This window comes from Lethenteron reissneri, chromosome 44, assembly GCF_015708825.2.
Source record: "Lethenteron reissneri isolate LAM-NWPU_2019-01 chromosome 44, ASM1570882v1, whole genome shotgun sequence".
Taxonomy (NCBI): domain Eukaryota; kingdom Metazoa; phylum Chordata; class Hyperoartia; order Petromyzontiformes; family Petromyzontidae; genus Lethenteron; species Lethenteron reissneri.
This window is the reverse complement of record NC_083822.1, coordinates 13,853,043-13,880,071: the sequence shown is the minus strand read 5'-3', so window position 1 is coordinate 13,880,071 and position 27,029 is coordinate 13,853,043. Positions and strand designations below refer to the sequence as shown.

Below are 27,029 nucleotides of genomic sequence, written 5' to 3'. Positions count from 1 at the left end.
ATGAGTCAATGAATACGACAGTGTGACAGACAATATAGCAAATGAGAGGATAATGAGCGAATGAATGTGTACATGGGTGAGATGAATGAGTGAGATGAATGTGGCTGTGGGTGAGATGAATGAGGATGATGAGTGGGTATTGAAATTAATTCGTGAATGTGATGGTGATTGACATATTAATTGAGTTATTGAAAGGGGGAGTGGGTGGATGAGACACGGAAATGAGTGCGAGTGAGCAAGCGAGCCAGCGATTGAATTAGAGGAACAATTAACTATCAAGTGCGTGAATGTTAAAGCGAGTTAATAAGTGATTGAGTAAATTAAACGGTCTGTGGTGACTCAGTCAATGAATAAAGTGAGTAAATTAGTTATGGGTGAATGAATAAGTTATTGGTTTGGAAGGTGGATGAATGGACGAGTTGCTTCAGTGAGCTGCAGTCCTCACCTCCTCGACCGTGAGAGGCATGCAGATGCGGTATTCCTTCACGAGCATCGCGGCTCGCGCCCTTTGTACTGGGCCCAGTCCTTGCTCGGGTCCCACACAGAAGCTCTGCGGACACAGGGACTTCTCAACACAGCACTCACGACGTGCAGCGGCCACGGAACACCGCACTGCCTATCCACGCTGCGATGTGTGGTGCTACTCAACACAATGCGGTCTTGTGATTGTAAGGACATGTAAAACCCTGTGTCAATCCACTGCTGGATTAGGTCCTCCGCAGGCCCTATGGGTCGTGGTCATTAATTGACTACACTTCACCATGCTGGTCAGTGGGGGAGGGAATGGTGAATGTGGGGAGCATTGAAAGCGGAGCATATAATTTCAGTTGATTGGACAGTTGCAATGGGCTCAGCTGCTCACAACGTCGCCCTGAAGCCTATAACACATGTTATGCATGGTGGTCGCCAATCGGAAGTGCAACATATTTAAATATTTTTTATAGCAAATCTTTAAGATTGAGTATTTTATTAACAATAATATTTGACATATGTGCAATGGGCACCTATGGGCTATCTGCCTATGGATCGTGATGATGGTTTGAGATAGGCGTCATAAAAAAATATATGCTTATCCATCTATACAATTCCATCCATCATGGGGCGAGCGGTGGCATCGTGGATAGCTCACCACAGCCTGAGAACCGAAGACCCGAATTCGATTCCCGACCACGCGTAACGTCAGTGGCGAGTGCGCCAACGTCCAGTATTGGCAAACAACCCATGTGGGCCGACACAGCATTGGAAGGGCTTTCATCCAGCATTGGCTTAACATAGGTAGGAAAGTAATAATTTTGTTTAAATGGAAGGAGACCAAAGTGTTGTAAGTGTAAATATACTTTTAAGCACAATTCTTCACCACATAGCCCAGTGCGAGTTATAGTGGGGTGGGGCCCAAAACTGGTTTGGATAAATTTCTCAACACTGATGCGAGCCGTGACCGTGAAATACACTGTTTATTTGAATGTATTTAATCACTCTGGTATTTTGGTAAATACGTTCATGTGATGCAAATAATTACAGTGACGGAACACTGTCGGTCTCCATTGTACGCAACTGAGGCAAGCAAGCCATCTTTAACGCGGGGTTTCTGGAATAATTTCCACAACTGGCCAGTTTACACGAGGACGCATACACCGCGTGTGAGTGCCGTAGACTTGCAACACGCCGGGGTGTATTGGTGGCACAAGTGGTTAGCGTACTGCACTGAACACCAGGCCACTCGAGTTCGAATCTCGAACGCGGTACCTCCGATTTGCGCGGTTGGCTACATACGGTGAGAAATAAGTCCAACATACACCCACCAACCCGCAATGGCAAGCGTGATGAAGTATGGTCAAAACTACCATGGCCGATACGGCGTGGAAAGAACTTCATCCGGCGATAGAATGACAAGGGCTGTGCATTATGCATTAAACGCATGTCACGGTAATTATATTTCTGACATGACCAATGTATAAGCGTGCCTCGGTGCTGGATGTAATGTTGTCATTTGAGTTCCATCGGCCACGCAGGGTCCAAAGTACAATGTATGCAGCCATGTGCTCGCTATTCGCTCAACAGAGCGGCAATCACAGCCGCTTTTCGCTCAGATATAAATTATCTAAAGAGTGTCTCTACAATAGCAAACACGGATTTCGTTATGCGAGTCTCACCGTTTATTCCCCCTCTGGTGTAAACGGGAAAACACCAAACAATGCGAGCACAGGCATCGTGATCATCTATATGGAGCGCAATACATTTCACAGATGCAATTCGAAGCCCACGTTTCACAACACTGCGATTACAATTGTTTACTAATATACGCTGGCGGTTAAACACGCGCATTTATGTCAATACCAAACAACAACACTTGCAACTAATGATTGCTCGTATAATTGCAGTACGTACCTGTCAAATCACTCGCATGTCCAAATGAGGATTGTGGTCGCCTTGTTTCTCAAACACGCCTTGCAGAATCCGTCATTAAATGAATATCAACGAGAAGCAAAGCTTCGCTCACAACTCCTCCAAAGTGTGCTTAAATCTTACTCGTTTACAAACATCTTGCTCCTTTACAAACAAAAAGTTAAAAACTATATTTTTTAATTCACAATGTATTGGTGTAACTGTAACCGCTCTTAATCATATGCTCTGTCGTGTTATTTACCATAAAACAGTGCAATTCGTTGACTACACTGCAGCTGTACCCCCTATATCTGCCCGCCCTATAACTATAATGTACCTTGTGTACAGCACTAACAACACAAAATAGCTGTACCACTAAACGCTGTGTGCTTATCCCCCAACGGTGCAACTCCAATACCCCACTAATATCCCCTACAACTGTGCAACTCATAAACACGAATCGAGCTGTGCGTGTCAACCTCGATGCTTGCCACAAGGCACTACGGCGGAGCCAACACGTGCTCGGGCATTTAAACATTCAGCGCCACGTGACTCGTCCCCCACTCACTCTCTCACAGGTGTCCGCGGCGCGCCTGTTTGCCCGGCTGAATTATAATAATCGGCTCGAAGGACCCCATCCCCCCAGAGCACCGCCCTACCCCCCCCACAACGCCTCCGCCCCTCAAACTACGCTCTTAGATTTCCCAAAGCGCATGCGCATTTGGACGCCAGCGGACGTGTACGTGATTGGTCTAAAGTGGGGGATAGGTGGGAGGGGCGTAACCACGTGAGTGGGTCTGACCAATGGGACAGACCCGGGGTCGCGTGAGCGCGCTTGGAAATACAATCGCAGAGTTCGCTGTGAGTTGCTGAGTAATGTCGCTCACGATGGCGGACGGCGGGAATGGCAAGATCGTGAAGATGGAGGTGGACTACAGTCCCGTGGTGGACCAGAGGCTGCCCGAGTCTCGAAAGATGGCTGAGGTGCGTCCCTCTTCTGTTCGCCAGCGCAGTCGCCGTGTTGGGTTGCTCGCGTGTTCTTGAATGGGTGAGGTAGGCCTCTGCGTGGCCTGTGGACTTACCCGGCCACCCTGCCGACAAGGGTGCTGCTTGGGACGGCAGTGATTGGTGGGCCGAGGCGGGTGCAGAAGCCGGGAGATGCCAATTGACGAGCTCTTGAGAAATGTGACTCCGTTTCGCATAAAACCGTGTCAACATGGGCAGTCTTGCACAAACTCGAGCCCATCGGGAATGTCATGCACCGTAGGCCTAGGATGACGAAGTATGGTCAGATAAAACCACAGTTCACGGCGTGGGAGGCTCTCATCCAGCAGTGAATTGACAAAAACGCTGCACGTGTTAGGAAATGAAGAGAGACAGACACTTGAGAGGCATCTCGAAGACACAGACTGACGGCGATAGATACAGACACTAAAAAAGACACTGAAAAAGACATGCACAGATCAGAGGTGTGGACTCGAGTCAGACTCGAGTCATGAATTTGATGACTTCAGACTCGACTTGGACTTGCATAACAATGACTTTGTCCCACCTCTGGCACAGATACACCGAGAGACACAAATGCACGGGTATAGACGAATAGAGATGAAGAGTGACACGACAAAGACAAGAACGTACTCGGAGGGCGAATAGAACACCTGTATTTTACCATACGGCCCATAACCTCATGCTGGGTCAACACTCCTGCGCCTTGAGTGACGAGGCGCACGTGCGGTGTGATTCGCGCTGATAAAGTAACGGGTTAGATTGGCGGGTTTGGTTCGGACGCGATCGACATCGAGTGTAACGTGTTAACGACGTGTTGTGCTCGCAGGAAGGGAAGCTTCAAGAAGCCATTGACAACCTTCTGTCTCTAGAGAAGCAGACGCGAACCGTAAGTGTTGAGTATCATGAATGATTGTTATGACGCGTGTGAAATTCCCTACAACTTGTCAAGTCTTAACATCTTAAGGGGTCTTAGATTGTCGTTTATGTGCAAAAAATCATTTGATGTGTTTTATGTTCCTAACCACAATAATTACTTGTCACTTCCTGTGACTGGCTCTTCTCAATAAAGTATTTTAATTGACACCTTTCCATATTCCCATCTCCATGTTTTATCTACCATACAGCTTTTCAGCCCCTCCCTTTCGAAAATATTGTTTTAAAAGTTAGCCCCATCGACAAGCTCTCAAGATGTACACGCATGTTGTATAAAGTATTACGATGTCGCATTTAGATGTTTCAGATACATATTGTATTAAATGCACCTTAAAGTGATTTATAGTCAATTTTGATTGTTTCCATGCTCATGTGATATTTGGATGGTGTTGAACTCACATAAATGCATAAAGTTGTCATTGTAATCTTAAGTTTACCTGCTGAGTCGCCTTGACTTATCAATCTTTCCTAATGTGAAATGAAGGCTGATCATAACTTGATTTAATTGAAGTTAAAATGTGTGTACACCTCTTGATTGTTGGTTTGTGTGCAGGCCAGTGATATGGTGTCCACCTCACGGATTCTGGTAGGGATCGTACAGATCTGTTTTGAAGCCAAAGATTGGGATGCCCTCAATGAAAACATCATCATCATGACAAAACGGAGAAGCCAACTCAAACAGGTTACAATCTTAATTGCTGAAATGTTGCCAGGCACTGGGTGTTATTTGCTAAAGTTGTCAGATTGCTTGTAGTGTTGCAGCTTCACACTAATGGGACACGTGCTGTTCACGTTGTTTAACAGGCGGTGGCAAAAATGGTGCAACAGTGCTGCGAATATGTGGAAAAAACACCGGATTTGCAAACCAAACTCAAACTTATCGACACACTAAGGACCGTCACTGCTGGCAAGGTGTGTAAACCATTGAAATATTTAAGTTGCATGTAAGCTTGACAGACCATCAGACAAGTGGTAGTGTTGTTATCCCATGATATTCAAACATTTTATTTTATCATTGTCCTGGTCAAAGTGCTTTATTTGGTATGCCCATTTTTTTGTCGACAGATCTATGTGGAGATTGAACGTGCAAGATTGACAAGAATTTTGGCTAAATTCAAGGAAGAGAAGGGGGAACTAGTAGAGGCTTCAAATATCCTACAAGAACTGCAGGTCTGTGAACCCTTATTTAAAATGTGCAAGCCTCTTTATTGCATTCAAATGCAACTATTTTGAGATTACATGATGAGATTTGCGGACGCTGACATTTGTGTGTTATGTTGAGTAGGTGGAGACATTTGGATCCATGGAAAAGAAAGAAAAGGTCGAGTTCATTTTGGAGCAGATGCGCCTTTGCCTTGCAGTGAAGGACTACATCCGCACTCAGATCATTAGCAAGAAGATCAACACAAAATTTTTCCAGGAGGAAAACACAGAGGTAACATTTTGACTTTTATGATTTGGAGCTATTGCTTGTCATATGAAGCTCCAACTGGACTTGTGACCTAATAATGATGCTTTTTTTGTTTTCAGGAGTTGAAGCTGAAATATTATGACCTGATGATTCAACTCGATCAGCATGAAGGCTCCTACCTGTCCATTTGCAAGCACTACCGTGCCATTTACGACACACCCTGCATTCAAGCAGAGAGGGCAAAGTGGCAGCAGGTGACTTCTCACTCATTTATGAGTTTGTTTTGTAATAACCGGAGCCGTAATAGTCCGGACGTTTGAGCCGTGTCTGGTTTAAACATATATACATGTTTAACACTTAATTGTTTGAGCCCTTAATTTACGTTTAGGAATATTTCCGAAAGCACTCTTAATTTAGAATTTTGAAAGTTAATATTAAGAACAGATCTACGAAAGGAAAGCAATTGGCTCATAAAATAGCTATGTATTACCTCAACCATTTAAAACAATAAAATACCGACTGTATATTGTACGAAATAACATTGCTTTGGTATACAGTCAAAAACAAGATTGCATAAAAATCACGAAATTCAATGAGACTCCACTTGATATTTAACCATACTAGAATGTCCAGGAATCAGTATGAAGCTTAATGCCACATCTGTTTTAAGCACAAATACTACAAGTTGAATATAAGACAGTAATGAGCTGTAATTATCAGGAGGGAATTTATATTATTTTTCATACCATCATGAGTCCACGATTTCATAACTTCATGGCAGGTTATGAAGAGCGCCATTCTGTACGTGGTGCTGGCTGCCTATGACAATGAGCAGTCGGACCTGGTGCACCGCGTTAACCAGGACAAGAAGCTGGAGGAACTTCCCAAATACAGGTACCCATGTGAACTATAACAAAAAAGTATCTATATAACATTGTCTTCAATAGATGTATATAGCGCCTTAGTCCAAGGCGCTGGTAAAGTATGATCAAACAACTCCCATGACCCAGAGAGAGTAGGACGACTATCATCCAGATGTGGATTGACAAAAGGATTGTAGGTATTATTGGACTTAAGTATTGTGTTGTGCCTTCGATTAGTATCCAAACAAACCCACAGAAATGTGTCTTGATATGCAATAGTATGGTATATGAGCACATAAAATCACAGGTGTTACTATTCTTTAGTACGTGGATAGAAAATACAACGTCGATTTATTTTCATGCAAGTAATTTGCCTTTAGATGGGCATTTTACCACTCCCTGGTCTGACAATTCAAAATTCTCATATCCCACACACGTGCTTGTGTTATATCTGCAACAATTTAACGTAATTTTCGTCTCGCGGTTTTAAAAGCGCCTCCCTGTTGGCAGAGTTTGGCATCTGCACTCTTCTCACAGGGAGATACTGAAGCTGTTTACCACATCGGAGCTGATGCACTGGGGCACCCTGGTGGAGAAGTACGGCAAAGACCTGCGTAAGGGCACGGCCGACAACCCGGCGACTGATGTGTTCTCCTACTCTCAGGAGGGCGAGAAGCGGTGGCAAGTCCTTAAGAACAGGGTGGTGGAGCATGTGAGTACACATTGTATTCACCGAGGGCAGGGATCAGCGGCATTGTGGCTCTTGAAAGAGGTTTTTGTTTAATACCGAATTCGGAAAAAATAGCTCCTCTTGTTATTTTGGTTGCCGACCCCTGACCTAGGGGGTCCTACCTTGAATGTAATCTCCCAGAATGTGTCCCAATCTCATCGGATCTTGGAAATTAGCCAAGGTTGAGCAAATTAGTGTTTGAATGGCTGACCACCAAGAGCAAAAGATGGGTGTAATAGGCATTGTGGGTAGTAGACGACAGTGCAGAGCAATAGTTCACCACAGCACGCACTCGCCACCTTGGTGAAGTATGGTCAAATATCCAAGGCCATTGGACACCTTCATCCAGCAGTGAATTGACAAAACCAAACCTCTACGTGTACACACCTTGAATTTACCTTGTGGTTTGTGATATCGGTTCGCAATGGTTCTCATGATGATGTAAAATAGTTTAGTGTTTGTGAATAAGACCATCAAAATGACACAATAAGAAAACAGTGCTAATTAGTCCCAAAAGTTTGGTAATGCATTTCAAACAGAGTTGTAATTACAGTTGAACTAGGTGGTGGATAAAACACAACTTAAAATATAAAAGCATTTTACAATACCTTTCAGTCAAGTATTCTCTGCATTCAATCAGGATTTAATCGTGGTTTTAAAGGTGCTGTATTTGCATACGTAGAGCTCCATCTTCTGTCAGCTTATTGCAAGGGTAGACAAATACAGTCTGCTCTGCAACATATACCCACTCGGTGGCAGACATACAGTAAAATAGTTTATATATTAAAAAAATACATTTGGCTTAGCTTTCCTTCATAATAAACTCTTGACTGCTAGTACATAAAATGTGTGAAAAACGCATCGTGTAGTTTACTCATAACCATCGTCCATTGTCTAATTACTGAATGAAGGCCTGTCCATGCCATCGCATCTGTCACTGTCCTGCAAACCCATTGCTTACCGGTTAAAATATTCGGTGAGTAAACCGTCAATCAAAACAATTGATTTTAAATCCGCTTTTGTTTTCAGAATATCCGAGTGATGGCCAAGTACTACACCAGGATCAGCATGCAGAGGATGGCAGATTTGCTCGACCTGTCCATTGATGTAAGTTTTGACCTTTGAGAATACCTTCCCATGGTTCACTAGTGACTGTCTTCAAGAACAAGGGACACCTGCATTGTAACCCAGCCTTATCTTTTCATATCCCCCAATCATTTAATTTATAGTAACCTTGTGTATGTATATATATAAAAAAGTAGCACCAGGTGTAATGGCACCCATATGTTATTTATATTGATGGAGTAAAGTGGGAGTACTCCCACCTCTTCCCATATATCTGGCCAGTGTGAAAGAGTAGGCCAACACTGTCTAGAGCCTACTGTAGTGAAGGCCCTTCCACCAGCAGCGGCGTAAGCGAGTTGTTGCAGGATTGCATCTTTACCCTTTATATGTAAACCAAGAGCACGACTTTGCTTGGCTTGTGCTCTGTCCGTAGGAATCGGAGGAGTTCCTGTCCAGGTTGGTGGTGAGCAAGACTGTGTTTGCCAAAGTGGACCGGCTGGCTGGCGTCATCAACTTCCAGAGGCCCAAAGATCCCAACGACCTGCTTAATGACTGGTCCCACAAGCTCAACGCCCTCATGGCCCTAGTCAATAAGACCACGCATCTTATTGCCAAGGAGGAGATGATCCACAACCTACAATAGATTGGTCTGGGGGAGTAGGGGATAACAGCAGGAGTAGCAGGGGCAGGGTTGAAGCACTGTTGGTGGGTGACTTGGAGAATTCCCCCACATTTGACACATTAGCTCAATGAGGATTATCATTGTGCCAGCTAAGAGTTTCCGGAGTGCCCACAGTAGGTACTTTAGATGGTTTAGGGAGTTTTCAGTAGAACCTAATTAAATCCATCGATCTTGCCTGACGTCAGCACTCCAGGAAACTCTGGCTGACTCATTCTGCCTATTAAAACTCCACACCCCCTCATGCTGTTTGCCAACCGTAAGCAGAATAAACGACACAGCATGTCTGCTTTGGGTGGGCAGACAATACAAATTTATGACAGCAGCATTGATAGAAAAAGTGGAGTTAGTATTTGTACCTGAAATCTCACACAGTTGATTGCAAAATGTACAGAACTCTTCAGAATACACATTAATTAACACGTGAACATATTTGTTCATGGTGCATTTTTAAATGTAGGTTCTTAGTTATGTGTTTTAGACGAATCTGAATGGGACGAGCCTCAGTAGAAAATGATCGTTTTTGGGTGAAAAATCAACATCGACCCAGAGCTTTAGTTGGTATTTTGTACATCACAGGAATATTGCTTGGGTGTGTGCATAAATATAAACTGTATAGCAGTACCTTGTTAGACCGCATTATCCTGAAAAATTATTCATGAAAATAAATCTACTGGGGGTTCTGGTTTAAGTGAGCAGAGATGTCTCCAATTTACATTCTGTGAAAACACTGGTACATTCTTTCTCCCTGGTGGGATTGTACGGTCTCTTGAGCTGGGTAGGTGAAATTGAGTGACATCTCGCAGTTAAGATACACCGTGTGGTAGAGTGTGGTTTAAACACTTGTATGGAACACAATGGGTTGTTTTAAAGAAAGCATACGATGGGATTTGAGAAAACACTTTTCACCCATGACCATCATGAAGTTGCCATTGTTTGGCCGAATCTTGGTTATTCGCTGCTGAATAATTGTAACCTGAAGCCGTGAACTTGTGTTTGTAGCCTGCAGTACTGCCCCTGCTGATCCGTGCTCAAGTGTGTTGTGCAAAGTCGAAAGTCAACTGTATAAACGTGAAGCAAGACGTTTTGATGTCTGTTATTTTTACGTTTGTTTTTTGTTGGGAAAAAATTGGCAAGACAATAAAACACACGAATGTGTCTTTCTACGAGACGAGTCTTATAGTTGCGATGTTACATATTTTTGTATTTGCCACATTGAAAAGACTCATCAGTCCATATTACAGTATTTGCCATTCCAATGTTAACGTTTAACGTGGGGAATAATGGGTTATAAAGAAAGGGTGTGTTTGCGGGCGGGGAGGAGGAAAGCTCCTAAAACCCGTTCTCAATCGAACGGGCTCTTATGAGAACCGGTCACGCAAGTCGACCCTAGCCAATGATTGATTACCTTCTGGAGTGGCTGAGGTGAGAAGGGCGGGTTGGGTAGAATGTTTAACTTTGCATAATATTCACCATTGCGATTTAATTCGCCTACCCACGGTTATAAATTAACCGATAAAATCAGTTTGTCGCCTTTTTAAATTAACATTTTGTGAATACCTTTAATTTGATACACTTGGGTCTTTCGGTTAAGTCGCTTAAATACAAAAAAGTAGATGACGTTTCGATCGCAACACGAACAATCTTCTTCAGGTGAGAGAGAAAGCTGCCGAGACAAGGTCTTAAAAGACGATTGCTTGTGTTGCGATCGAAACGTCATCTATTATTTACGTGACTTGACCGAAAGACCCAAGAGTGAATCCCTGCAGTCACGAAGCTTTAAATCACCTTTCACTTGAGCTTCTGAAATAATTGAATAAAAGATGCTCCTGAGTGTGGAATCCCGACGTTATAGCAGAGCGGCGATGAGATGAATCATTCAGTCGGCAGCCGTGCCACTGCGCACACAGCTGCTGCTGCTGCAGGCAGCGCTGCGTCTCGTGCCGCGTGGTTCGTGTAACAGAACTAAAGGACGACGCGAAACAATCGCAATCAGGAAGCCGCAGAGCGGTGGCAGCAGCAGCAGCAGACGTTGGGCGATTTGGCGGCGGCGGCGGCGTTCGTGTGCTCTGGCCACAATCCGTTGTCTCGAAAGGGGCCCTGCGGGCGGAGGCGTTCCGTGGTCGCGATCATCCCCCCACATCTGCATCGGACGAGTGCGTGGTGAGTGAGCCGGCCTGCCTGCCCGCGCACACCGCTGCTTGCTTCTTACGGCGTGCGCCGACGGGGCCGCTGGCTTTCTCTTCACCGTGCTCAGCCGGCCATCGGGCCACACCGCCACGTGGTAGGCGGAGGCCGCGACCGGTGTTCGCTGTGGGGTGTTGTTGTTGCTGCCGCCGTGTGCGTGCGAGAGACGGGGGTCGTGGCGGTGGTGACGGTGGGGACGGTGCCCGCGTCGCGCCGCGTGTGGCGGTGTCGTCGTGGGCACGCATCGTCTCAGCAGCAGCAGCAGCACCGCGCGGCGACAACAATGGGCCGTTCTCTAATACATTATCATCAGGAGCAGCCATGGTCCATCCAAGCTTGGGCATGGAACAACAATGGATTGAGCTGCACTAGCCTCTACTGTTGTCATTAAATTACAATGCGGCAGTTAACGATAATGGTCGAATTACGTTTCATTGAATGCGAGTGGCGCTGCTTCCCGCTATCGCATGCAAGGCGGGGGGGTGCGTTTGAATGAGATGTACTGCATGTAGCCTGCATACTGTGTATAGTTTATGCTTTGTTACACGTTAATATACAGCATATGCATATTAAACGCATGCTGCATTATGCATGTAAATATGCTACGTTATTTATGCATATTATATATGCATTTATAATGTGGCATTTATGGATTGTATAGACTCTTAGCATGTATATATTGTAGCATGCTGTATGTATACACAACGCATTCTGCAGTCGAAACATGGCCTCTAGACAGTGGGAATACGTGCAATAAAATCGGCTACGTGCAGTGAATTCTCATTACAGATTTGCATATTGTGGGCGAGAAGTGCTTATAGCCTGTAACCTCTGAGTCCTTTGTAACTTGTGAAAGGGTACAGATATTCTCAGTCAGTCTGCTACAGCAGAGGTGTAGGGAATTCCAATAGGACCTACATCTCTGAATTTTTTACCTAGTCAAGGCCTATAATACAATCAACAGACCAGGGCTCTGGGGTATTCTTCGTGCTTTTGGAGTCCCTAATCATCTACTCACAATCATTAAGGACATTCATTATGTTGAGCTGACCCGGGTAAATCTGCGTGCCTGGTAGTCTGAGCCATTTTCTGTTCACCTTGGTGTGCGACAGGGATGTCCTGTGGCCCCTACACTATTTAACATCTTCTTTGACCATGTAGTTCAATAAGCTTTCTGTGACTACCGGAAAGATTTTCTACATGGTACAGATATATGGAAGGTTGATCGATGCCCGGGTGCAGTCAAGTCATGGCTTTATATTGGCTATGATCTGGTGACCTCTGCTCACTGAGAAGGAACTGGAGACCGTGCTGTTGAACCTGGAGCGAGCTACTAGGATGGAGCCTCACTACCAGTCCCATCAAAACAAAGTACCTGCCTGGGTCATTTGTGTAATTGAATCTCCCACCACCTCTGCTCCCCATGAGTGATGGGGCAGTTGTGCAGAGAGTGGAGACGTTTCCATACCTAGGCGCAGTGTTATTTTGACCGAATCATTTGAGCGGCATCAAATTTTCATCAGCTGCGTAACGCTGTTTATCACTCCATACGAAGCTCCGGGCCTTCTCGGCCACATTTATAACTTACTCTATGTTTGCAAAACGTGGAGCCCTTTTAAATGAACATCTTTGCCGGTTTTATACATTCAGGATGCCCTGCCTACGATCCGTCCTGGGTTTAACCAGACTGGATTGTGTGAAGAGCTTACAGATCTTTGAAGGACCTGGACAAAGTGCCATCGGTGAGCTCCTCTGGCAGGCAAGGTTGAGTTGCTGGGCCATGTAGCCCGCATGCCCAAGCAGCTTGTGTTTGACTGGATAGAGGGAGCTAAACGGATGCGGCTCGGGTTAGAGAGGAGATCACTTCTGCCAGTGGTGGAGAGCAGACTTATTAATGACGCTACTCGGCAGTTGGAGGCAGTCGCCATCTAACAACGGAGAGCAGAGGAGCGGCGCTCACAACAACCAGGCGGATCGCCGGGCGGATAAAGTGCAACAAGTCGGCGCAGTAGGGAGCACAGGGGGTGCATCTGCCAGCCATCTTACTCGGGCAACCTATGTGCGCACGTGGGTCTGTCCCATGGTCTCCTGTCAGCGAGCCTTCAACAACTTCACGTGGCCGAAAGTGCACCTTGCCTGACACACGCGCCGTGGTTACGTCACACCCGCTTACTATTAAAGTACAGTATGCACAGACACAATTGCAACCGAGAAGATGGGTACAAACTGAGCAATCATTGGAAGGACGTTATTAGCCAGTTTAAGTCATAACTGGCTGTGATGTCTTCATCGTACCTTCCGCTGTTAGTAGTTACTTTCGACTCTCTGGTTTTACATTAACAGTTTTAATGTCTCGCACTAACACAGCCACCGTCGCTCGTGTCCTCGATGTGGCAGTGGCTCTGCGATCTTACATTGACATTCTAATCTCTCACGATACAATGGCTACCTCCACGCCCTAGTCATGGAGGTAGCTCCCGGATCTTACATTGACTTGCTAATCTCTCACGATACAATGGCCACCTCCATGCCCTCGTCATGGAGGTAGCTCCCAGATCGTACATTGACTTGCTAATCTCTCACGATACAAAGGCCACCTCCATGCCCTCGTCATGGAGGTAGCTCCCAGATCGTACATTGACTTGCTAATCTCTCACTATACAATGGCCACCTCCATGCCCTCGTCATGGAGGTAGCTCCCAGATCGTACATTGACTTGCTAATCTCTCACGATACAATGGCCACCTCCACGCCCTCGTCATGGAGGTAGCTCCCAGATCGTACATTGACTTGCTAATCTCTCACGATACAATGGCCACCTCCACGCCCTCGTCATGGAGGTAGCTCCCAGATCGTACATTGACTTGCTAATCTCTCACTATACAATGGCCACCTCCATGCCCTCGTCATGGAGGTAGCTCCCAGATCGTACATTGACTTGCTAATCTCTCACGATACAATGGCCACCTCCACGCCTTCGTCATGGGGGTAGCTCCCAGATCGTACATTGACTTGTTAATCTCTCACTTTAACATCACCAGCCCCGCCCACTTCGTTTGTGACCCTTCGGCTACACCCATTTCAAACCTTTAAAACAGCCTGCCTCAGCAGCTTTTCCCATCTTTTTTCTCTCCTGATGATTGCTTGTGTTGCGATCTAAACGTCGTCGTCTTTTGTAAAAAAGAAATGTTTCTACGTGACTTTACCGAAAGACCCAAAGAAGACAGTATTATATTTGTCACACGATGTAACTCCCACTAAGCTACCCAGTACTGTATGGGTCCTTTTCATAAGCGACCTGGCCACAATGATATCTGGTTGTGAATGGCAGTTACTGTGTTATAACCTACCCGGACACCATGGATATACATATAGTACCGTGTTTTGTCGAAGCCTTCATCCAGCAGTGGATGGATCATGGCTGATGATGATGCTGCTGCCACGCCTCTCGGCTGTCTGCTGTGCGGCATCCACACGCAGGTTGCGTGGCCATGCCGTGTCCACACGCACTGGGTGGACACGCACGGATGTATTTTATTCGCGTTGCTATTCCCATTGTGTGATGACCGCTAGTTACGACCGAGATTATATTTGTAATTAAATAAAACCGAGATCCGAGGGTGTCTGATTGATAACGAATGGTACCGATATATCTGAACAAGATGCAGTAGAATAGGAATGTAATGCCACGGCTTTTTTGATGGTCGGGCGATATCCACATGGAGCGCGTGTCACGGTCACAGCTGCTGCTATGGGTATCGAAGTCGATTTCTAAATCGATGTTGGTGTTCATATCCCAGACATCGATTTGCTTCCTCGGCGATTACATTAATTGCATTCGATACAAATTAATTCGTTATTCGTGTATTTGTACTTCTTATTTGTATTGTATCGCTGAGCTTTTAGGGGCTCGTCCTGTACTGTCTCGTTTGTTCTCTGTCTGGACTGAATGCTCCGATGGTGTCGACTCGTCCTAGCGCTGTCTGTAGGCTGTCTCGTGTCTGTCTGGTTTATCCCATGAGCTTGACAGGTAACGATGCGCATCTCAACTTCAGAATGCGTCGCGATGCGCTGCCAGGACAGCGGTCCAGTCTCATCGACACGAACCGAATGGCCCCGATTTGCTCGAAATGTCTCTTCATATCTACATCTTCATGGGCAGCTGTCATTGTGGTGAACACCAGTGGCGAGTAATGTCTCAACCGGTGATCAAATAACTCCCCGCGGCCCGCACGGCGTGGGGAGATCCTCGATCGGCAGTGGATTGACAACGATGCCCTCCGTGGGACGTAATATTGAGACGTCCACCACAGACTTGGGACAAGTGCTGTTAGCGAGCAGCACCTGTGAAGGCCGACACGCGGCGCACGAGGAGGGGTGGGTGGCCGGCACCACGCCCGGCCGCCTTTGTCTCCCGAGTAGCGATGTTTACATACCGCCACACCAGGTACTCATTTGCGGCTAAGTCGACCTAGGGGAGGCCCAGGACCGGTTCAGATATTTTTCACTGGTGTTTGGCCGTGAGCGGGCATCGAACTTGGGTTGCCGGGTTCGTAGCGTGGCGCGCTCACCGCGACACCACCGATGATTAACACGACCAGCAAGCACCGTCACCCACCCATCAAACACCACCATCACCATTACCCAAACACCACCGCCACCCACCCATCAAACACCACCATTACCACCACCATTACCCAAACACCACCACCATTACCCAAACACCACCATCACCACCATCATTACCTAAACACCACCGTCACCCACCCATCAAACACCACCATCACCATTACCCAAACACCACCATCACCACCATCATTACCACCGCTCCCCTCTGCACCTTCAGAAAAGCCCTCCCTGACAATAACCACAGAGCGCCCTCCCGCCCAGCCAAGCGCGCGCTCCCTGCAGGGACCCCTCCCCCCACTCTTTGTCTCCTCCCTGCCCCCCCCCCACACGCTTTGTCTCCTCCCTGCCCCCCCCACGCCGGCCGGTAGCCACTCGCCAGGGAGGAGGACCTCCCTCTCCTCCCTCTCCTCTCCAGCCGCTCCGCGTGTTGGAGAGCGAGAGGGCTCCGAGCTGCCGAGGAGGGGGATGAAGCACTGTATGGACTGCTTCTCCCATGATGGTGGTGCGTGTCTTGTGTGCGTCGTGGGGGGTGACGCCGTGGGGGTGACATTGTGGGGGGTGACTGTGGGGAGCGGTGGTCCAGTGGTTAGCGCACAGCGCCACGAACCGAGGTCGTCATCCCACTTTGATTTCCGCTCACGGCCGATAAGTGGCGATTATCGGAACCTGACCTGGGCCTCCCCTAGCTCACTCGGCCTCAAACGAGTACCGGGTGCGGTGTGCAGTAAACATCGCCGCTGGGGAGACAAAGGCGGCCGGGCGTGCTGCTGGCCACCCACCCCTCGTGTGCCACCGTGCCCACGGCCTTCAGCGGCGCTGCTGCTCGTCGCTGTCGGCACTTCTACACGTTGCTCTCGTGCATTACATCTCGTGTGATGGTGGTCTATTCACTTGGGATGTGGTTGCGTTTAGACGTTGTGGTGAATCATCTATTCTAGACTGCATTATTGTATTTGTGTACAATGTCTATTGTTGTATTTGTGTACAATGTTTGTTGTTGTATTTGTGTACAATGTTTGTTATTGTATTTGTGTACAATGTCTGTTATTGTATTTGTGTACAATGTCTGTTGTTGTATTTGTGTACAATGTCTATTATTGTATTTGTGTACAATGTCTATTATTGTATTTGTGTACAATGTCTATTATTGTATTTGTGTACAATGTCTATTATTGTATTTGTGTACAATGTCTGTTGTATTTGTGTACAATGTCTGTTGTATTTGTGTACAATATCTGTTATTGTATTTGTGTGCAATGTCTGTTGTATTTGTGTACAATGTTTATTATTGTATTTGTGTTTAATGTCTGTTGTATTTGTGTTTAATGTCTATTGTTGTATTTGTGTTTAATGTCTATTGTTGTATTTGTGTTTAATGTCTATTGTTGTATTTGTGTTTAATGTCTATTGTTGTATTTGTGTGCAATGTCTATTGTTGTATTTGTGTGCAATGTCTGTTCTGCGTGCTGCGCCTCTGGGCGGTTGTTGCCGCAGGGACATCGGACGTCGAGGAGCAAGCGGCGTACATTGTGGGCGTGTCCGTGATGCGATTTGGGCAATTCTATAGGCATCTATTGATATTGTTTTAGTGACTAACGACGCTTCGCTGCGTGTAAGAAACTCGTCGTACGATAGATTTTGTATTTCATAAATGTATGTACTGTATGTTGAACATCCTTCGCGCCGTACGTAGCCAACCGTGCTCGTCTGAATCGTGAAACGCGTCACTCCTGTACTGTAGTATGCGTTGTGTAAAATATTGGAATAATGCAGTTCTTAAATCGCGACGAAACCACGAGGTTCTCCTCGTGGCCGTGTGATCCGTCACGGAGTGAGAGGCGGCGGCGGCGGCGTCGTGCGGCAGTGCACGTGGCCGGTGTTCAGCGAGATCGCGGGGAGCGGTGGCGCAGCGGTTAGCGCGCATTGCGCTCCGAACCCGGCCACCCGAGTTCGATTCCCGCTCACGGCCACCAACACCAGTGACGATTATCTGAACCGGTCATGGACCTCCTCTAGGTCGACTCAGCCTCATACGAGTATCAAGTGCGGTGTGTAGTAAACATCGCCACTCGGGAGACAAAGGCGTTCGGGCGTGGTGCCGGCCACCCCCCGTGTGCCACGGTGCCGGCCTTCACAGGTGCTGCTCGCTAACAGCACTTGCCCCAACAGTCTGTGAAGGCTACACGGGGGACCTTTGTCTTTGATATTGCAGCAGTCCCGAGGAGGTGTCGCAGTGGGGAGGAGAGCGGCATCTGAATGAGCCGACGGGGAGATAATAGCGCGCCAGGCGACGGTGGCGTCGATGCCATTGATGGGAATTATGATGGTTACAGTATCTTCTTGGTTCTTTCGGTAAAGTCACGTAGAAGGGAAGTAGTTGGTGATCGTGGTTTTGATGAGTGTGGTCATTGTGATTGTGATGGTAGTTATGATTGCATTCGTTTTAATACTGGAATGTTGGTTGTGGTTTGAGTGGTGGTAATCGTGATGGTGATTGTGATGATAGTTATGGTGGTCTTGAGTTATTTGATTGTGGTGATGGTAATGATAATGGTTGCAGTTTTTGTGATTATATTGATTTGCATAATGGTGATAATGGTTGATGGTCATGATTGCAATGTAGTTTATGTTGATGACAGATCTTTCGAATGTTTATGATCACGATGATGAGTTATGCTTGTGATGTCAATGATTTTGAAAGTGATGTTGGTGTTGTAAACACAGACACAATTTCAACCGAGAAGATGGGTACAAAGTGAGCAATCATTGGAAGGACGTTATTAACCAGGTACAGTCATAACTGGCTGAGCTGCTTACATCCTACCTGCCTATGTTAGCAGTTATTTCCGACTCTCTGAGTTACTTTACCTTGTTAAATATCTTTACATGAACAGGCTAAATGTCTCACTAACATAGCCGCTGCTTCCCCTTTCCTCGATGTGGCTGGCGGCAGAGGTCGCAATCGGGTACCCGATACCCGGCTACCCTACCCGATACCCGGCTACCCTACCCGATACCCGGCTACCCTACCCGATACCCGTTTGCGACCCTGGTGCGGCCGGGCACGGGTTACGGGGTAAGGAATCAAAACCCGTTTGCGACCTCTGGCTGGCGGTGGCTCTCGTTGTTTAATCGGCTGAATGTGTCTCATTAACACAGTCGCTGCTGCGGAAGCCGTCTCACATTGACATGCTAATCTCTAATCTCTAGCAACACAATGGCTTCTTCAGCACCGTAGTGATGTGATACAATGGCCGAGGTTTATTACTTGTAAATTCCACCTCTAGCCCCCCCCACTTACCCTTGGCTTGCACCCATCTCAAACCTCAATAACCTCTTGCTGCTGCAGCAACTCTCCCGATATCTTTATCCTGCCTCTGCAGTTCGCCTGCTGTATTTTTTCACCCGATGACGATCGCTTGTGTTGCGATCTAAAAGTCGTGATTTTTATTTTTCTATCTACGTGACTTTACCGAAAGACCCAAAGAGTGTGCATATCTTTATTAATCGTGAAATAATGACTTCGTGGTCGTTATGTTGCTGCGGCTACTGCAGTGCTCCTCCACCCTTATCGCTGCACGGCAAAGACAAAAGACCCCCGTATAGCCTTAAATATACTGTTGGGGCAAGTGCTGTTAGCGAGTAGCATCTATAAAGGCCTGCACGGCACACGTGTGGGTGGGTGGACAGCACCGTGCGCGGCCGCCTTTGACTTCCCAGTGGCGATATTTACACACCGCTCCAGGCACTCATTTGAGACCGAGTCGACCTAGGGGAGGCCTAAGACCGGTTCAGATAATCGTCACCGGTGTGGGTGGCTGTTAGCGGGAATCGAACTCGGGTGACCGAGTTCATAGTGCAGCACGCTGATCGCTGCGCTACTGCTCCCAGCTAGGCACACGCACGTGTACACACGCACACCAATACCCGCCTTTCGCCACGAAGTAACAGTGACGTCACCACGGCCTATGCCAGGCCAGGTGCACTTTGAGGCCACGTGAAGTGTCGAAGGCTCGCTGACAGGTCTCGAGGCAGTCCCAGCAGGTGCCATGAGTTGGCTGATTGAGATGACTGGTAGATGCACCAGCTGTACCCCCTACTGTGCCAACTTGCTGCATTTTAGCTGCCCGGCGCTCCGCTTGTTATTGTTAGCATCGCTCCTCTGCCCTCCGTTGTTGTTGGAGGGCGACTGCCTCCAACTGCCCAGTAGCGTCTTTCACAAGCCTCCTCCATAGAGGCCGATCTTGACACCACTGGTACCAGTCGTCAGCAAGTCCACTCAGCTCCACAACCTCCCGTACCGCGTCAGTCCACCTCTTCTTCAGCCCATGTCGTGCCCATTTAGCCCCCTCTATGCAGCCAAACACAAACTGCTTGGGCATGCTGTGGCGAGGCTTGACCCAACCAGCGCAGCCTTGCCTGCCAGAGGAGCACACTGATGGGAATGTGTACAAATCTTTCAAGGATTTGTGAGCTCACACAATCTAGCCTGGTTATACCCAGGATGGATCGGAGGCAGGCCAGCCTAAATGTTTCTAACCGGTGCAGATGTTCCATTAGGGGGCTTCACGTTTCACAAGCATAGAGAAGGGAGGGCATGACTGTGGCTGAGAAGACCCGACGATTCGTGCGGAGTGACAGACCAGGTAGCTTTCACACAGCATTACACAGCTGATTAAAAGATAATGCGGCCTGACTGATTCGGAGTGAGACCTTAGGTGTCAAACCAGAGTTGGTCCTAAGCACACTGCCCAGGTATGGGAAACTCCACTCCACAACTGCTCCATCACCAGTGAGGAGCTGAGGGGGTGGAGTTTTTGATGGCACAAAATACCCAGGGAGGTGCTTAGTTTTGGTGGGGCTAATGGCAAGGCCCCACCTCTTAGTGGCACACTCCAGGATTAGCAGCAGCGCCTCGAACTCCTCTGAGTGAGCAGCAATCACCAGATCATCAGCATACATAACATGGTTGACCAATAGGGAGCCATCCCTCCACTGCACCCGTGCATTGCTCAGTCTCCCGTTGTATCTGCACCAGATTGAAATTCCTCGAGTACAGCCATGGAAAGCTTTTCCAAATACGTGGTCAAAGATGATGTTAAATAATTTGAGAGCCAGAGGATATTCCTGCCTCACCCCAAAGTGAACAGGGAATTGTTCCAACTCCTGGCCTCGTAGCTTTACCCGGGCCTGCCCAACATCATGAAGGACCTTAATGATTGTGAGCAAAGAGTCAGGGACTCCGAAAGCACGAAGAACTTCCCAGAGCCCTGGCCTGTTGATGGTATCATAGGCCTTAACCAGGTCAATAAAGCAGAGATGTAGGTCGTGTTGGAATTCCCTACACCTCTGCTGCAGCAGACCGATAGAGAATATGGCATCCGTGCAGGACTGCCCTGGTCTGAAACGACACTGGGGCTCCACAAGCCTCTCCTCAGTGTGCCTGGCAAGGCGATGTTGAATAATCCTCGCCAGGACCATTCCCAGCACGGTCAGAAGAGATATGCCCCCTATAGTTGTTACAATCTGTGCAGTCCCCCATTTTTTAAGAGGGGGGGGGGGCACCAGGGCATCCTTCCAATCCTGCAGAACCCGTCCTGTGGTCCAGACAGTTGTGATGATGTCATCGAGGGCAATCTGCACACACATGCCACCCTCCCTCACACACACACACGTACACACACACACGTACACACACACACACCTGTCTGCCAGGATCATGACCAGGTATGTGAATTTAAAGTACAGAAATGACCTTCCAGTTGTAAAATACTGTAATCTCTCGCACACAGAACACGTCATATGACCATTTGAAGTCCTGTAATTATCATTCTGAATCTCCGGTGAGAAAATTGACAGCGGCGGCGCCCCAGGAGTTAACAGCGGGCACCTTCAAGGGAAGCAGCACGAATCGGCATCGCGTAGAGCAGCAAGGGTTCTTCAACTTTCGGGGAATTTCTGTCTTTGTAGGAAGGCTATACAGGGAATATTTTGTTATTGAAGTAGTAAGTTAGTACTTAATCATTATATAAATAATTTACAGCTCTGTCAAAACTGTCGATGGTCTTCCCATGCTTGGAGTTGTTTGACCATACTTCACTCTGATGGCCGGCACAGGTTGGTGAAGGAGCAGAGGCTTATGACTGATTCAGATAGTGCTTGCCATGGAGATTTGTCATGGCCAGAAATCTAACTCTGCCAGCCAGGTTCAGGGTGCTAACCACTGCACCACCACTCCACCCCAATGTTCATATCATGAACTGTATTTATGCTATGAGTTAATCGCCGTTTTGTTGGTGGATTCTTGATCCGAATCGTGGGAACTTGAATTTCGCAACTGAAAAAGAATCGCTGCGTTTGCTTCGGCTATCTTAAAATACATTTTGGTGCTCAAGTTTGTAAGGGTTTTGATTTCTGACTAATGCATTTACACATTGTTCTCAACATGTTGACCTATAATTTAAATACAGTTCTTACCAGCAGAAATAATAAGTCTACAAATCATGGCTAATTGCAGCGTTTGTCAAAGGTCAACATGTTTTTTTTTGTTCATGTGCACCATCTGATGAGGCTCAAACCGGCGATTCCGAGTAATTGGGAACTCGATATCCCCACAGTGGACGTGCAGGGCCTCTGGTCTGTGCCTCTGCTAAGTGCGCCGCTGCACAGAAAGCAGCATGAATAAATAAATGAAACACTGCCCTTCTCTAAGATGACGTTTCCCAAGCTCCAAGCGCCGACCTTTTGCGATAGAAATGTATTTCAACAAGCATGGAAACACACTGTAACAGATTATGGTTAATCAAAAGGGAAATGACGCCGCTCTCTTTGGAGGGCTGCCATCCATGCAGTGTGTGCGCGATCACCCGGCTAGCGTGCCTCTCTAGTAGCTGCAGGCAGAGCCGTCCCTAGGGTGCGGTGAATCGGGAGACCGCCCCGGGCCCTGGGCTTTGGGGGGGCCCGCATTCCGACATCACGGCGTCAGACGTAATAGTCCCGGTTTAGTTTGAAGGCGTCGAGGAGGAGGCCCACATGGTGGGATTTGCTCCAGTCCCCACCTCCCCCCATGGACGGCCCTGTCTACGGGTCACAGCGTTCGTGCTGCGCTCCCCTCTAATGCGGCGATTCTAATGGCACGCACAGCCCTGGCCGCCGTCTGTTGTGGAGGGGCATTAGACCCGGCGCCCATCTGCGTTCTCGGAACCAGCGGACCGAGCAATCGCGCGTGTGGGTGGCACCACGGAATTGGGATACGAAGAGAGACCGAACTTGCACAACGCGTGGTGGGGCCCATTCCATTCCTTGCACCTGTGCCTTGCCAGCCTTCGTCACGTAACCGTGCACAGCACCGGGCGAATGTGTTGCACCACCACGTTCACGCCGTGTCCAGCCGATGGGCCCTCCCCTGTGCTTTGTCGTTAACCCCAGCAGGGGGCTCCCACTGTCACGGAACCTCAGCGACACGATGTCCACGTTCCTGGACCATTCACCTGCCTTGTACCAAATTTAAATCCAAACGCGGTACTCGGCTGCTGCCGAACGACAACAACGTCGTTCACGAGTGAATCGTTCTCAGGATCCACAATGGAGATGACCATACTTTTACACCATTGGAACCTCATTTGCCAGTAAAAATATGATAATTGGTTTTTTTACCCTTCTATCTGGCAAAAAAACTGACACCTTTTTTTACAAGGAGTCATGTTTACATATACCACAATACCTGCAGTCATAATGCAAAAAAAAACATAACTCTGATAATGTGCACTGTCCTTGAAGTTGATTGCTCCACACCCGAGATAGCTTTCCTTAGAGCGTCATCTGGTCCAACCCATGTGAGACTAGGCACTAAGGAAAGCTGTCTCGGGTGTGGACCAATCAACTTCAAGGACAGTGCACATTATCAGAGTTATGTTTTTTGTTTGCATTATGACTGCAGGTATTGTGGTCTATGTAAACATGACTCCTTGTAAAAAAGGTGTCAGTTTTGTTGCCAGATAAAAGGGTAAAAAACCGATTATTATGACCATCCTTCTCGTGCAAGCAAGTGGTGCCTTAAAATAATGTTTTAATGTTTCTGTCTTTCTCCCTTAAGGAATGCATATTTCCCCCTGCATTTAAAACAAAGGTTTTATCATCGGGAAGCTGTGTGCTGCGTGCGTGGTGAGATTTGTGTAGCTCTAATGACACGGCATGAGTTTGGAGTACATTATGCTTTGCGGGTGAACGTCTTATAATCTGGGAAATTGCGCCAACTGTAGACTTAAGGGATTGCTCAGTATTCATGTAAACAATATGAAAGGGTGTGTGGATTTTTTTCCACCCATCAATCTCACAGGTAGTTTACATTGCATAGTTGAATGTCAGAGAAAGTGCGTTATCATTTTATTTGAGTGTTTTAAAACATTCTCTGCCCTAGTTTTATTCAAATTGTTCTCTTGGAAACGACGATGAGAGGAAGTATCCATTCAGACCGTCCTCCAGGGCAGCTCAAAACCCCATGTATTTGAGAACAACCAGTGGGAAGTGATATTACAGAACTGTTTCTGAGAATCCTTCAAGGCATTATTTTTATCCACAGATTACGGGCCATACTTTCCCACAAACTCTGCAACAGAGAAATTGACATTTTGAATTCTCAGAGCCGGAATTTAGTCCATTTGAGTGAAACACCAATCTTAATGTGATGTGTTTTTGGTGTACAGCTATTGGTGCCTGGGTGAGACCACGGACTCCGCACTAACCACGCGTAACAGAAATCCACATCCAGGATCTCAGTGGTGACTCATCGCGCTGACACCCGATCCACCCCAGCCACACGCACAATCTAGTGCGTTAATAAAGCATAAATTATCCTTCACCACCACCCCTCCTAGCATGTGGTTTGCGGACTTGTGTAAACCACGTTGGTACTGTTGAACGATCTCTTATGTGTGATGCCAAGAGGTCCGGGGAGTGCGATGATTGACGATGTTCCTGGTTCCAATTTGGGTTTACCTGGAGTGCACACAGCTGAGTACATTACTCAAACAGCGATTGTGGGTGTTGTAGGTGTCCGGACAGCCCGAACTTGTTTATATTTGGTAAAATAAACGCCCACCACATTTTGGACAAAAACGTGGTATTTTTTAGATTGTGTGACATAAACACTGATTGTGCTGCAGATAGAACCTTTTAGTGTACAGTGGCGCACAAACAGTTGGCTCAGTAGTGGGTCAGTAGCCACGAGTTGTGTAGATTTCATATAAGCATGGTACAGTGAAACTGTTATCCGTGATGATGCAGGGAGGATGAACTTTGCAGATTCTGTCTGTGGAGGCGAGATGTTATCTCCCTCACCTGGTACGCAGGAGGTCGGGGGTTTGATCCTGAACCTGGCACCTGTATATTTGGACTTTGCATGTTCTCCCCATGGTCGCGTGGATTTTTCTCTGAGTCCTACGGTTTTTCCCTCCACATTTTGAATAAACATGTGTTGAGAATATTTTGCTGCTATACATTTCCACACGATACGCCACTTCGTTGAGCTATCATTTTTGAGCAGGTCGCTTCTGCAAAAGAGCTGTATAGCTCAGTGCACTTCACCTGGAAAAAAATAAGCTTAATAGCTTATAACAACCAATAATGATCAGGAAGCATTTGCGACGTGGACTCGCCCCGACGCCCCTGCCTGCAACGCCTCGTTTCTATCCCTCCTCCAGATCTCAAGAAGCCCTTCGAGTTGGACATCCACGGACGAGGCCAGGGCTACGCGGGGCGCTCGGTGAGGAACTCGGGTGCCGACGGCTTCCCCGTGACGGCCGCTCTCAAGTCGCTCATCGCCGCCCCGAGGCTCCCCGACGACGCATTTCCCTACAAACCGCTGCTCGCAGACGGCAGCCCTCCAGCCCCTCCAGCTGCTGCCGCTGCCGCAAGCAGGCAATCAAAGCGCTTCGGAAGCATTTGTGACGGTGAGTGGCTCAAGAAGATGCGCTCCTGTGCTTACACACAAGAGGTAGCCTTCATTATCCACACCAGACATGTATCTCTGATGTCTAGCGAATGGTGCCTATTGTGTGGTAAATTCACAATCGAACCTGAACATTTTCATGCGGAGCTATAATCGGTGAAAAATTCCATTGTACCATTGGAACCTCATTTGCCAGTAAAAAATATGATAATTGTGTTTTTTTACCCTTCTATCTGGCAACAAAGTGCGCCTTTTGGCGTCATCTGGTCCAACCCATGTGAGACTAGGCTCTAAGGAAAGCTGTCTCGGGTGTGGACCAATCAACTTCAAGGACAGTGCATACATTATCAGTTATGTTTTTTTTTGCATTATGACTGCAGGTATTGTGGTCTATGTAAACATGACTCCTTGTAAAAAAGGTGTCAGTTTTGTTGCCAGATTGTGTTAGTCATTGGTGAGTGGGCAGGGACCGTCCGTAATTGAGAACCCGGTTTAATCATGGAACTGGATTCCAAGCCAGAATCTCAGCCATGTCCGCTCCGTATTCCTCGGGCACTTCTTCGCGGTTGAGCTGTAGCAAACTTGCTCAGAACCGAGTTCCGGATGCCTGTCGCTCGGAGAGCACTGCACTGACTCCCCACCGCACGCTCCGTGCTTGCTCTTTGTTTAGAGAGGGAACATGCCGCCCAGGGCAAGGGGTCACCCAGTCTGAGAACTTGCCCAGCTGTTGGGGCCGCTCTGTCATCTGCGAGCCACGTCTGACCTGTGCACGGTTCTGTTAATACTGTCGTTTGGCTTCGTAAACGGTGGAGCAACTCGCCGTATATGTAACAGTAAGAATGCACAATGGTAAGTTCTCGTGTAACACGGTAAGAGTAGATGAGTTCCTGAAAAGATCTGTGTCAAGAGAAAAATACTTTAAGCAAAAACTACTTCTCCATAAATTTGGCGAGATAAGATGTACCCACGTTATAGAAATAAAGGAATTTACCACCATTGGCTCACATCAGCCAGTGGTGATGAGTACCGCCCGGTGCTGTTGGTGGCTCCAGTGTGTGGATGCCTCCAAGACTATCGAATACGGTGCGGGCGCTCACGATCCGGGCCGTCCGTAGGGGAGGTGCGGGGTCTCGGGTCAAATCCCACCATGTGTCTGACACCGTGTAGTCTAAATGTTGGGCCCCCCAAAG

At 47.4% G+C, this 27,029-nt stretch overlaps 3 protein-coding genes across 4 annotated transcripts in view; 2 read left to right on the top strand and 1 right to left on the bottom strand.

Annotated features, from left to right (window-relative positions):
- Nucleotides 1–2,871, bottom strand: part of LOC133353553 (cytoplasmic phosphatidylinositol transfer protein 1-like) — a 67,263-nt gene extending 64,392 nt beyond the window's left edge. Inside the window, exons 1-2 of the mRNA XM_061569875.1 lie at nucleotides 2,389–2,871; nucleotides 446–550 (exon numbers count right to left, since the gene is read on the bottom strand). Of these exons, the coding sequence (XP_061425859.1) occupies nucleotides 446–493 (48 nt within the window). The 5' untranslated portion in view covers nucleotides 494–550; nucleotides 2,389–2,871. The remainder of the gene's footprint in view (nucleotides 1–445; nucleotides 551–2,388) is intronic.
- Nucleotides 2,872–3,190: 319 nt separating this feature from the next.
- On the top strand, nucleotides 3,191–10,243 carry PSMD12 (proteasome 26S subunit, non-ATPase 12). The gene is made up of 11 exons (XM_061570047.1): nucleotides 3,191–3,369; nucleotides 4,220–4,279; nucleotides 4,880–5,008; nucleotides 5,131–5,238; nucleotides 5,392–5,496; nucleotides 5,612–5,761; nucleotides 5,857–5,991; nucleotides 6,519–6,631; nucleotides 7,138–7,312; nucleotides 8,360–8,437; nucleotides 8,829–10,243. The coding sequence occupies exons 1-11, from the start codon at nucleotides 3,262–3,264 to the stop codon at nucleotides 9,036–9,038; spliced, it is 1,371 nt and encodes a 456-aa protein (XP_061426031.1). The 5' UTR covers nucleotides 3,191–3,261; the 3' UTR covers nucleotides 9,039–10,243.
- Nucleotides 10,244–16,237: 5,994 nt separating this feature from the next.
- Nucleotides 16,238–27,029, top strand: part of LOC133353647 (septin-9-like) — a 44,005-nt gene continuing 33,213 nt past the window's right edge. The window contains exons 1-3 of one of the 2 annotated variants that reach the window (XM_061570055.1): nucleotides 16,311–16,392; nucleotides 18,615–18,678; nucleotides 25,592–25,840. Coding sequence is in view for 1 of the 2 variants with exons in the window: in XM_061570051.1 (XP_061426035.1) it covers nucleotides 16,356–16,392; nucleotides 25,592–25,840 (286 nt within the window). In the remaining variant the exon portion in view is untranslated. Of the gene's footprint in view, nucleotides 16,393–18,614; nucleotides 18,679–25,591; nucleotides 25,841–27,029 lie in introns of both variants that reach the window. The other variant, XM_061570051.1, reaches the window with a different exon arrangement.